The 13113-nt window shown below is 42.5% G+C and overlaps 1 protein-coding gene across 2 annotated transcripts; it reads left to right on the top strand.

The window, feature by feature from the left end:
* The first annotated feature begins 1056 nt into the window (after positions 1-1056).
* On the top strand, positions 1057-11701 carry qser1 (glutamine and serine rich 1). Of its 2 annotated transcripts, none has more exons than XM_039795365.1 (13): positions 1057-1586; positions 3307-3416; positions 3718-3855; positions 4052-7345; positions 7916-8220; positions 8408-8524; positions 8618-8751; positions 8849-9021; positions 9169-9306; positions 9449-9546; positions 9716-9862; positions 10085-10180; positions 10363-11701. In XM_039795365.1, exons 1-13 carry the CDS (start codon positions 1477-1479, stop codon positions 10501-10503), a joined length of 5001 nt encoding a protein of 1666 aa, XP_039651299.1. In that variant the 5' UTR covers positions 1057-1476; the 3' UTR covers positions 10504-11701. The 2 variants fall into 2 exon arrangements, with proteins under 2 accessions (XP_039651299.1, XP_039651298.1); XM_039795364.1 differs by having other exon boundaries at positions 1477-1586; positions 8849-9036.
* Positions 11702-13113: the final 1412 nt, after the last annotated feature.

Here is a 13113-nt window from a genome sequence, read left to right as displayed (position 1 = left end):
TTACATTTAAACACGGATATTTTACAATTGTACAAGAAAATGATAGATGTGATGAATATTACAGCTAAAATGTATTTCAACAGTTGTAAAACATTTGTCCAACATTTCAATAGTCACTTACTTAACTGTAATTTAAAGTCACTTACTTAACTGTAATTTAAAGTCACTCACTTAACTGCAATTTGATAGCCTGGCATTGCCAGACTAAATTCGCAAATGCGTATCTGCCAGCGCAAATCAAACATGAGCTCTCAGATTCGTCTGGTTTCTAGGCAAGTGATTTGAATGAGCATTTTGCAAGCTGGTTGGATGCTGGTGTCTCATTCTCATTAGATGATGCAGAAACCAACACGGCAATATGTGACGAATAGGGATGAGACTGTGTCGCAGAAACATAAGGGTTGAGAAGGCATTATGTCCCTGTAAATTATCAATAACAAAGTTTCATCATGACATTATGATAATTTATTTAGGAGTCACTTTGTTGAAGCTGATCTGAACCATAACTACTTGAAATGAAAATCTTGTATAGATGTTTTAAATAAAATTGATATTTTAATTATTTTTTGTCTTATCTTTTAACTGTGTGTGTGGTTGTGTGCAAGATGGCTCTACTCATTCTCATTTTTTATTTAAAGAAAACCAATCAAGTCAATGCACTGCTTGACATGATTTGTGAATACTAAGAAGTCTGGCTTTTTACCTTTAAATTAATCTGAAATTTAGCCAATAAAATTAAATGATTAGGAACAGTAGGCTGAGAACTCAAGTAATCTGTTATCTTCAAGAATGCCAAATGGTACAACACAGAATGGTTCTCAATAAGGCTGCTGATAAAAGCACAAACGATTCCAAAAAAGCCTCACCAAGGGGATATGCAACAAAAATAAACAAATAATTTAAAGCTTTCAAACAGGGGCCAATGACTGATAGTTTAATTGTTTGTATGCATTAATTTATTATTAACTCATCAAGTGATCTTTGCATTATACTATAATCATTTCAACACATTATCCAACCAGAGTCAGGGTACATAACAAATCGCTTCATATGGGGATTTGGAGGTTCAATGACATTGTAGAAAGAAAGTGTCCAAATGATCTCAAAAACCATGCAGGTGGAAGATTTAGCTGAACTTTTGGGTGGAAGGAAGGAAAACTACAAAACTTCCAGCCAAAGTCTGCGGTGCATCCTGGGAAATCAACCAACATGGGTACGTGAAACCATGCAGGGCTTGTACGGCTCTCCGTGACGGGATATGAACAAAAAAATAACGAAATCACTCAGAAGGCTAAAGGTACACTTTTAACCAGGATATAGCACGACTTCACGGCGGCTTTGCGGACTGTGGCGTGCTCAGACGGGATTGCCTGCCTTGGTCGGTCGGTCGGTCGGTGGGTTGGACGGACCCTGGGCTGCTACGATGTGTGTCCGCTGCTCCACGAAGCTCCGTCGGGGAAGTGAATCTTTCACCGGATGATGGACAGGAACTACCCGACCTCCAGCTTTGCGGACGCGCTGGCTCCACCAGCACAGACCGTAGCTTCTTGGGCCTATGACCGCAGCACAGCTAGTGTCAAACCAAGGTAAAAGATTAAGAGGGTGAGAAGAATCTTGATGGAGGGCCTAGCTTTGCTGTCGGAGGAAAAAAGTGCAGCGGTTCTTGTTGTTATCGGGAACACTGGAGGAATTGGAGAAATATCGGAATTTGATCGGAGTTGTAGATGCTTTGACTTGTCAGTGGTTCATTAGCCGTTTGTTAACATTACTGTCTACCACCTTGCTAGTTCGCTAGCACACCTCCTCCTCCTAAGCATGACTATTTACAGAGTTAGTACTAACTAGCTAGAGATGGGAAATGTTTTATGTACTAATGCCTTGACCAGCTAGACGGCTTAAACTAGCATTTTATTGGCCTGTTTTCTTGACTCACAGGTAACGTACTCGCCAAAGCCAAAAGCCAAAACAAGATAGGTAACGTAGCGAGCTACCAATGCTAATCATGTCAGTTAGAGCACCTCAAATTAGTGGACACATAAGTTAGCTATTTGTGTTGTTACCTATGAGCTAAGAGGCGACGTGTCGAAGTATGTAACGTTACATATTTGTGTCATTATTTTAGTAACGAGTTAGATGTCTATTTCTATCTTTAACATTATTTTAACTTGGTTTGTATTTTATAAATTAAAAAAAACCGAGTAAATGTAACCGCAAAGTTGTAATGTTAAAGCTCTAACTTAGTCAAACTCTAGACTGTATTATTGTATTATTATCTACTCCATATTGTAATAATAAAAATGGATCACGCTTAATGACACAATTGTAGTATCTGCTTCAAATAAGTCAGATTGTGCTCACACGCAGCAAACGAGAGGTAATAGCAGATTAAGTGAAGTGATCCACTGGCGTTACAGAAATTTAATACCTAATCGATTTGTAGATGATGAATGATGAAGTACATCATTATGCTCCACTCACCAGTACAGATAAGTTATAAGGGGAACCAATGTGTTTCATTAAGACAATCTGTAAACGAACTGATCAACTCAATGTAGGATATGTGGCAGATCTGTTGTATTGGATTGCGTTAATTAGGCATGGCTATATGTTACTTTACAGGCAAATAGAAGAAGAGTTGCATAACAGAAGATTTCTGGTGGGTGTGTGTGTCTGTTGAAGGGACCAGAGGCTGATGACTCTTTCAGCTCTGTGTTCTTCCACAGATGTTTACCTTCTGGCAACAAGTGAACACTTTGGATAAGGCTGGCTGCATCTGATTACCTCTGCTTTTATTGCTGTTACCTATGAATTGTCTCCCAAGAGCATATAAAGTAATGTGTCAGATCTTCAACTTTTTTTCCCCCTATTTTGTGCAGACAAATATCAGAGTTCTTCACACCAAGTAGAGCAATCAGTTTTTGTTTTTGGACATGAACAACAGTGACTGGTGAATGTTACAATTAACAAACCACTTTGTAAAGTTTTAATAGCCATTCAGATTTTTACAATTAAGAACTATGAACCTAACTATAGTTGGTTATTTGCCAGTGCGATTGATTTAGAATACAAAACTAATATGCCATAGCTAAAACTTTGCTGACATTAGGCTGCTAGTTATTTCCACTCAGAATAATATGGCAAACGTGTTAATAGATTCTTATCCATTTTTTATTAACATTAATGGGCAAACATGTTCTACTTTTCTGGACAAATGGATGTACTGTTTTGCTGTTTACTTAGTTGGGTGCTTCACTGCTGCTTGTAAATATGTGATCTTTCATGTATGTGTTTTTTGTGTTGATGCAGTTCCAGTTATGGTGCAGCACACCTTGATGCAGAGCTCCTCCAGCGGCAAAGTTACACTTCCACCCACCAGCTTCCCACCTACACTACATCACACCTTCCTGCGGCAGCAGGTAAGTTATGAATGCTATAGCCTACATTTTGTTTTAAAGGGTCAGTTCACCCAAAGTACAAAGAACTTACTCTTACCCCTAGTCAGGCAGATATTTTTTTCAGGGTCATTTCTTCAGTAGAAACTACTTCAATTTCAAATCTAATATTTATATCCTTTTATACCAATATATTACATTATTATTTTTTTTCTTTGCGATTTGGGTGAAGTAACACTTTTATGGCTATTATTTACATGGTACATAGGATTCGCTTACTTTGTTGCCTACTGTGGTTATCCTTCTTTTCTTTTTTGACCATCAGGAGCACTTGACTCAAGCAGTAATACTTCGGAGAACTCAATCATGAGCTTCCTGTCAGCCATGGAATCTAGGAGCCTTCAGGCTGGTCCTGTTAGTGCCTCACTGCTTCCTCCTTTTAGACCCCCATCATGGCCTGCTGGTGAGAACACATCCACTCATTCTGTTTTATTTACACGTTACTTACACACCACCTATTGTGGTATAGATGTTTTTACTATGTATGTAGGCTTTTTATTTGATTTAACATGACCTGAATACTTGATGTATAATGCTTGGGTTATTTCCCTTCATGTTCTATTTTTCTGTCCTTATTTTGTCTATTCTGTGCAACTCAGGTGCCAACTCCTCCACCACAGAGCTGTATTTGACTGGTGCCCTGCCTTCTACTGCCACTTTCCCCTCTCCTGCTGCTCTGTCATCCTATCAGCACACTGGTGCCTACCCTTCCAGGAGTTATGCTACCAACCCACCCTTGGCTATCCAGGAGCCTGCCTTCAGCACTTCCACCAATGGCCTGTTTTCTCACCATGACCCCCTTCTCCATCTCAAATCAAGCCAGACTATGCTTCCCACTGCACTGGCCTTCAATCATCTCTCTTCCCCCACTTTGGGCTCGGCTCTGCCTGTCCAGTCCTCCACTTACCGATCAGCCCAGGAGTCAGCCCCCCACCTCTTACAACCCCAGTTCAGCCTGCTACCCTCTGCCCTGCCTGCCCCTCATGGTGCCCCACAACCCTACGGGGCTGCAGTTTTCTCAGGCTCTATTGAAAGAGCTCTTCAGCGTGAATGTAGTGTGATCAAGCACCACCAGAGGCCTTCCAGCAGCCACTCCTTACAGGGATACTTTGGCTCTGGCAGTGAAACAGATGTGTCCTACCAGCAGGACCCGTCCCGTCAGACCCCTGTGTCCTGCAGCCCTTCCACTGGAGCAGATTCCTCTCAAGGGGTCAGTCGTGCTCCACAGCCCAAAACAGACTCAGTAACTCAAGCGTATTCGTCCACTTCTGTGCTGAAGGCTAAAGACTGCTCTTCTAAACTAACTCCACACTCTGCTGGGGGTGAAGAGAGTCATGAGCACTCTCAGAACCTGACAGGTGGGTCTCCTGACCGTTACTCCTCCCCAGGACAGAAGCAGAACTCAGTGATTTCTAATCAGCAGTCAGTCCAGCTATCCAGCCTAATGTCCAGTAGTCTGTCTCAAACTTATATCACCCCCCACACCCAGTCAAAGTCCTCCCATTCCACCTCAGACAAACACCCCCCCCTTTACAAGACTCTGCCTTCCCTCTCCAGCCAGTCTGATAATGTGGCATCTGTTGGTCAGACACTTGTTTACTCATCCAGTCCCGGGCTGAGCCAGGAACAGGAGATCCAGTATGGAGCCCAAGTCCAGGGCTTGTGTCAGGGAAATCTCTCTGAGAGCTACCCCACATCCCACTCTCAGGGTGCCCCAAATGTGACTTTTACATCTCAGTCACAGGGGCAAGCTTCGGTGACTCAGACCTACGCCACAGGACAATCCATTAACCTTAACTCCTCTTACCCACCCACATGTGTGCGGACTCTGCCCACATCAAATTCTTCACAGGACTATACCCTCATGCAAACCTCAGTGGGAGGTAAAACGCATGACGCACTGTCCCAGCAGCAGATACAGTCCCATAAATATGTTTTGTCTGCACCATTGCCTACCTACTCTTCAACTGCTCAAGCCTTACAAAATAACATCAGATCCTCAATACAGGACATAAAGCCAACATATGGCAAACAGAAACTTGGAGAGCTTCCTATCCAGGACATAGATGCTCTCCAGCAGGCATCAATGGAAGCCTCTGCTGCAGCTAGCAATATGTCTGCTCACAACAACGTCATCTATGTTGTTTCAAAAATGGATGATCATCACAAGACACAAAGCGTTATCCGAAGCAATTCACGTTCTGATGACCAGTTCATGGGAGTAGGTCACACAAACACAGTACAGGTAAAGGATGAAAGGATGGGTTGTCTGAGCCAACAGCACATTCATCTAAGCAGTGTCAATGGTCAGGAAACTGCCAACACAAAAACCACAAACTCCAGTATTATATCTTCACATGTATCCCTTAGCTCAGAGCAGCTTAAGCAGCAACCTCTCCAACTCAAATCACCTGAGCCACATCAACAAAACCAGAATCATACTGAGAGCCAGACTCCGGCAGCCCACACCCAATTTATCACTGTCCCCAGCACTCAGGTTCTCCTCGAGCCCAACCAGATGATTCTTCTCCAGCAGCCGCTTGTCCACCATAGTCTAAACGCTTCAAAGGTGTTATCGGTGCAAGGTATCCAACCAGCCCAAGATTTGGGCCCTGTTCATGTCCAGTATCTTCAGATGGGCCGAGAACTGCTGGGTCCCAGTGTCACCGAAACCCAGAGACAGCAGGGCACAGTAGTGTCTGAACAGAGTTCAGGATGCCCTGAATCCTCTAAACACCACTACAGCCAGTCGGCAAATCAGCAATCAAATGATGCCAAGAACCACTTTGCTCTCAACTCCATTTGCTTCCCCGACTCCATGCTACTTGCAGATGACAGAAATATTTTGTCAAATGTCGATGACATCCTGGCTGCCACAGTGGCAGCATGTGGCGTCACACCACAAGACTTTGTAAAAGCTACATCCTCTGCTGAGGCAGAAATGGCAGTGATGGCAAGCCCCATTGATTCTAAAGGTCACTTCCAGACTGTGGATATAAGGCACATGTCTCCTAGTTTTTCCTCAGCGCAACAGTCAATCATGACTAACACTAACTCCCACAACATGACCATGACACTAAATGGAGCTCAGATGGCCACAGCCTGCCAGGGCCAACCTGTTCACCACAACAACAGTTCTGAGCTTGACACGAATGGCGAAGGAGGGAGCTCTGAGAATGACTATCACTTAACCGGGCAGGTGTATGACCCCCCAGGTCTCCAGAACAGAGTCAAAGGGAACGCAAAGTGTATTAAAACAGAGGATGGCCTCATGGAATGCCCAGGCAGTGAAGACTTTCCCAAAAAGAAGGCTCGCTCTAAGTCCCTGACCAAACCAGGTGGTCCTGAGGAGGATAGTGGACAGGCCAGACCGACCAAGCGTAGTGGACAGGCAAAGCGGCAAAACTCTAGGGGTAGCGACGTCAGCTCGCCATCATCCTCACACAGTGTATATGATGGTTGTCCGCAGCAGGAGAGAATGAGACAGAAGATCCGTGAAGTGGAAGAGAAACAGCCAGAGGTCAAAACTGGCTTCATTGGCTCCTTCCTCGACTTCATCAAATCTGGCCCCAAACAGCAGTACTCTGCGAGTCCTACACGAACTATTAGTCGCCCGAGAAAGCCCTGCACCTCGTCCAAGCCACCGCCATGTACTTTGCCTTCTTTGCCTCCCAAACTGCAGACTCTGCCCGGGCCCTTGATTCCCCATGAGAGCCAAGGAGTGAGCTCCCAACAGAAACGTCTGGATGAAGATTTGCAAAAGAACTTGGAGACTCTGCCATCGTTCAGTTCGGATGAAGAGGAGAACACTGGGAAAAATCAGGCCCTAAGAAACAGCATCAGCTCAGCGCTTTCAGCTCTGGATGAGTCTTCAGATCGGAAAACCAGGGCAGGTAATAATACCCTGCCAATATTGTTATTGTTAGTATCAACCTAGGATCTTTGATATTCTTGTTCATCTGGTGATTGTGTTTTCCATTATAATATATTTTATACAGTTTTCAAAATAACAAATCCAAATTGCCTCTGTTGTCCAGCAGTCAGAACCCCAAATGTGTATATAAAATACATTTACATTAATGTAAAAGGAAAGCAATTAAATCCTAATTTTTGCGTTGCAGTAGCCAGCGGAAGTCAGGTTTTTTACCAATGAAATGGCCTAAAAAGTATTTGTTATAAAACAATGTCTGGCACTAAACTTTGTGTATGTGTTGCCTCTCCCATCTTTTCTGTTACACTTCCCTGTGTGATGTCATGCAAAATCAACCGTATTCTCTCTCTCTTTTTTTTTTTTTTACTTAATTATACATGAGACCTCAGTAATACCCTTATATGCTGTGATAAGCATTGTCTGTGTTTTTCTCTTGATAAATGCTGTCTGAAAACTCTTGTTTACATTTAATGTTTAATGTATAAGTAAGGAGTGTTTCCTCAACATTTACATATTTGCAACCCTTCTCCAGATAACCAAATCCCGGTTTCAATGATGAAGCCAGACCAAGTTCCCACCATGCCCCACACTGTCATCGAGACCTGTTTGCCGCAGATAACCACTCCTACGCAGACAACAAATGCTGTCTCGTTAGGGAGTGTGTTTGCGGCCAAAGAAGAGTCTAAAGAGACCCTACCAGGCCAGCTGGCTGCGCAGTTGACGAGCGTGGCCATGGAGGGACTGACTGACGAGGAGCTGTCTGACAGCGGAGGGGAAGGAATGTACAGGGAGAGAGACGAATTTGTCGTCAGAAATGAGGATATCGAAAACTTGAAGGTACAGCCTTGAAAAACATGGATGGAAAATGAATGCTTGTCAGTGTTGATTTTCGTGTTCAGCGGAATTTAGGATTGTCCTATCGTATCTCGTGTACACTCGCAGTTGAACATTATTTGTATAATTTTCTCATACCGTAACTACATACTGAAGCTTGTTCTGCACGGTGTCTTGTGTGTGTTTCCAGGTGACAATGAGAGCAGGCAGTGAGCCTCCAGCCATCTGGAAAGTCCAGAAGGCTCTGCTGCAGAAATTTGTGCCTGAGTTGAGAGATGGAAAGAGAGTGTTCTCAGCCACCAACAGTGTAAGTAAAAGCAGACCCGCCAATACCCATGCATCATTCAAATGACTCCTTTTGTTCTGCAACAAGTAACATATTGTTTTTCTTTGTGTGCAGTATCTTGGATACTTTGGTGACGCCAAGACTATGTACCAGAGGGTATATGTAAAGTTCTTGGACACAGTAAACAAAAGGGAGTATGTACGAGTTTGTAGTCGGAAGCCACGGTGCAAGCCTATGAACTCGCTAAGGTACGCCAACGTGACTGCTTTTTTTTTTATATATATATATATATATATATATAAAGCATGGCTCTTCGGTTTGACTTTCTTTTGTTCTGCCAACCAGGGGTGTTCAGGTGAAAACTTTGCTAGGCTTGACAGCCGCCCCTTCCTCAGTCTCCCAAAGCCAAAAGCCTCGACCCAAACAACTCAAGCCCAGGGCAGAGCCCCCACCTAAGAAGAGGAGGAAATGGAAGGAGGAGTTTTCACATACTGTCTCTGGATCATCTGCAGAAGAAGGTGGTGAAGATGACGGTGAAGAAGCCTTTTGACAGTTTCTCATTAAGTCTAGTTAGGATATAAGTTGATGTGATTGTAATATAAATCTCTTCGTGCTGTCTCACTGCCTCTTCATGATCTTTGGTCTCTCTCATACACACTCTTTAGAGTTAAACCCTCCAGTGCCGTTTGCTTCACGGTTACTCAACACGCGAACCATGAAGGAGACATTCAGGAGCTTTGTGGAACTGCTCATCAGCATCGCCTTAGACGAGGATGTGATGACAGCACTTGAGAGAGCAAAGGGTGAGCGAATTGACTTTCTGGACATTGAGCTTCTGGCTTGATAATAGGCCAAAAACTGAATGACAAAAATGTGAAAACAAGGGTCAAGTGAGTCAGGTAGTGGAGTTAAGGTATGTTGACTTGTTAACTTGTCTTGTTTCAGATGAGTTGCTGCTGCCACAAATGAAAAGAGTGGATGGGATGATCACTGACAACAGGAAACGCCTGCTCCACAAACTGCACATAGAGCAGGTCCTAAAGGTGAGTGTGATTTTTGTCATTTGGGGGTTTTTTGGGCATTATTTTCACTCCAAAAGGCAATCTTACAAACAAACCCTGAATCTATTTTAATGACAAAGAGACAAGCAAAGGTACAGGGCTTTGACTGCGGTGTATGAACCTAGGTAACTCTCCTGTTGTGTGTCTTCAGACGGCTCTAGACAGCTTCCCAGAGATCTCAGTGGTGACTGAACTGAAGAAGGACGGGGAAACCCCGGCCTTTAAGGTGCGTCTCAGTGGAAAGGCCTACAACAAGAAAACCATGAAGCCCTACAAGATGCCTAACAAAGTGCCACAGGTAAGACAAGATAATGATTTGGAAAAATTCACTGTGCTCTCGATATATATGTCCAGCAGAGGGCACAGTGTCACCATTTTGTGTTTCTCGCTCATTCTTTTATTCCGTTGAGCACTGAAGCCACTGTTCTTCTGTCGCAGTGTCTCTTATTAGACAAATATCTGAATAATAGAATTTTCAAATATTCTTGAAATATGTTTGCTGTGCTTTTTCCCTTTCTAGGAGTATACAGTGGACCAGCAGAAAACTCAGTGGTTCTCTCTGTACCACTCTTTGCAGCATTACAAGTACCACACATACCTCATGTGTAAGGACGAGGTGAGACTTTGGTTTACATGTGAATGCTAGCATGAGCTGCTTTCTGTGCGGGTATTAAGTCAGTGTAGATTTTACTCTGTTTTGTAGGTTTAATTTCAGATGCTGATTATTCTTTTGATGTTTTGCTGTATTGAGCTCTTTAAAAAAAAAAAAAAAATTCCGTTTGTGGTTCTGCCCTCCAGATTGCATCTATGCAGCTGCAGTCAGGAGACCTGGGGCAGGAGGAGACGGTACAGAAGTGCCTGCAGAACGGAGCTTGGGTAGAGGGGCTCTACGATCGCTTCGGAGAGCTAATCAATCAAGTGCAGCAGGCCTGCCGATGATCCAGCCTCAACAGTCTTGGTTTAAAAAACAAACCAACGTTAAAAGAAAAACAACAAAAAAAAACACAAAGTCCAACACTAGCATGAGGATGCCTCTATCTCAGCATGGCAGCGGAGAAGGATGGAGTGAGTCTCTCCTTCGAGCCACCGAGAGATTTGAATCAGGGACCTGTCAGCTGACTTGCCCGAAAGACGTTCGGGAGCCTGTGGCCTAAAAGTGACAGCAGGTGAACAGTGGGACAGCAGTAAAGTTAATAGTCTGCATCACTGCATCATCCAGCAGAAAGCAGTAACTTGATCAACAGAGGACAAAGACTTTGGTTTTGGGAGCATTTTTTTTGGAAGACTTCCACCTAATGCTTCTCCTAGTCTTTGTAGGTTTTTGTAGTTACAAGCCCACTTTTTATGGGCATTTTCATAGATTTATAATGCTTTGTTTTCTCTTTTTGTTTTTATTTAGTTAAATGCCAGACTATAACCAGTGAGGATGCACTAGATAGAAAGCAATTGGCATAGGAAGTAGAGCACAGCAAATAAAAATGCAGAAATCTGATTGCCTACAGTTATAACAAGCCTTCAATCATTTGATAAGTAGGCTCACATACTGAGAAGTTGATTTATTGTCAAAAAAGAAAAAATCTGTATTATGTATAACCGTAGCTATATACTGTTTGCAAATTATCCATTTTTTAATGGAGCGCCAACTTATATATATATATATATATATATATATATAATGTACATTTTGTATAAAAGAACAGGGAGGTGGGAACTGTAGCGATTCTCTTAAAGAGGAATTTAGTAACTATATACTGTATGTATACTGTGGTTTAACTTTTGTGCTTCAAACACCCATTTGCTTATAAAATGCAAGTCAGTGCCGTTCCAGTACTGCTTTTTATGAATTTTGTTAATCAAATATTATGACCTGGACTTGAGGTTAAAATTAAATAAATAAAATTTGTCTTTATACTCCTTTACAGACATAGCCCACATTTTATGACAAATAGATATATATATTTTTTTCACAGAAGCAAATATTGTTATGTTATCATTACAATTTCTAAGACACTTTTTCATTGTTTTTTCACAGTTTTCCAAAATGGACTTTTATAAATCAGTTATCAATTTAATGCTATAAAAAAGAATCTTGTTCTTTACAGATGCAGTTTGTAAATAAAGTGCCGCATGTATTAGATGTTTGCTTTGGGATGTTTTGTCTGAGGCAGTTAACATCTCCCAAATGATCTGGGACTTGTGTGTGTGTGACACCAGATTTTGAAAATGCTGTAGCAGCATAAAAGCTTTAACTCAGAGGGTTTTTCCATGATCCCATTAAATTTGGAGCTACTATACTTAAACTTACTTGCTACAAAACTTGAAATATGCATTCTTACCGCTGCATTAGAATGAAAACATTTTTTGAACAAGAGTTTCTGAGTACAATTTATAGGTAATAAATTCCTCTGAAGTACATTTTCCTGGAAGACTGTTATGAATTTTAGGAGTTACAGGGTAGGACTACATACCAAGGTTGTTCGGTACATAAAATGTGCTCCATTACTTAGAATCTGATGTCCTTGATGTTATTTCATAGGCTATTTTGACAGCTGATGTTAAGAGGGAGGAGGAGTGGTTGAGAGTGACCCTTCTGTTATGGTATCAGTGACACCATAACCCCTCCAAACGCCGAAACGGTGAGTGCTGGAATCCCAGGAAAGTCCAATAAACATTAACCGAATTGTGCTTTCCTGGTTTACCTCATATACTGACAAATAATACCAACTACAGCTTGGCTACTGGTCTCAACCATGCAGTGCCCAACTCAAAAAGAACGTCTCCTCAGGTCAAAGGGGTCCGTTAGTGTTAAATGTCACCTGCTTGTTGGAGTGTGCAGTTAATATTGGCTCATATTCTTTAGGGGTGGGGAGATTGTTGCGATGCTCGCCCACCATGCTCTCATGACCAAACTATTCACTGTGAATGGGTGGCTGACTTTGTGTCGTCTGAGGGGGTCTCGAGCCTGTTGAATAAAATATGATCGTCCAGCCACAATGCAAAATTACTGGCAACCCCCAAACAACAAAAGTGTCTCTGTGCTGCAGCGACGGCTCTGTGAGGAAAGCCTCTGTCCTCTGTCCTTTGGAGTTGCGGAGGACGGCCACTTAGGCAAGCGTTTGAGATTCCAGTACGGGCACAACTGGGAGAGACAGATACTGAATGTGTGCTCTCCAGATGAAAAGCATATGAATTGTTATGCACTGCATTGTTCCATGATGTGGGAGACAAACTGAGAGGACCCTTGAGGCAGTGTGAGAAGGGCACAGTAACTGGATGGCTCACTGCTTATTGGTTTTGGAAATGCCCTGTGGCAAAAGCTAATGTACTGTGTAGTGATGCTCTAGTTTTAAAGCATTTTTAACCAGCCATATACACACTTGCTGAACATTTGCATCTGTGCATTTGGCAGTGTTGGAAGTACTGTACTTTTTAGTTGACACATTTCATTACGTTTACATAAACTAACACTGTATGATAGGCTTTCAAATTAAACCATAAGTAATTACATTTTCTGGCTAACAAGGAAGCAGTGTTTAGTTGGAGCCTCTT

Source organism: Perca fluviatilis, chromosome 3, assembly GCF_010015445.1.
Source record: "Perca fluviatilis chromosome 3, GENO_Pfluv_1.0, whole genome shotgun sequence".
Lineage (NCBI taxonomy): Eukaryota > Metazoa > Chordata > Actinopteri > Perciformes > Percidae > Perca > Perca fluviatilis.
Note: the sequence above shows the minus strand (reverse complement) of the source record. Positions and strands in the feature narration are given on the sequence as shown.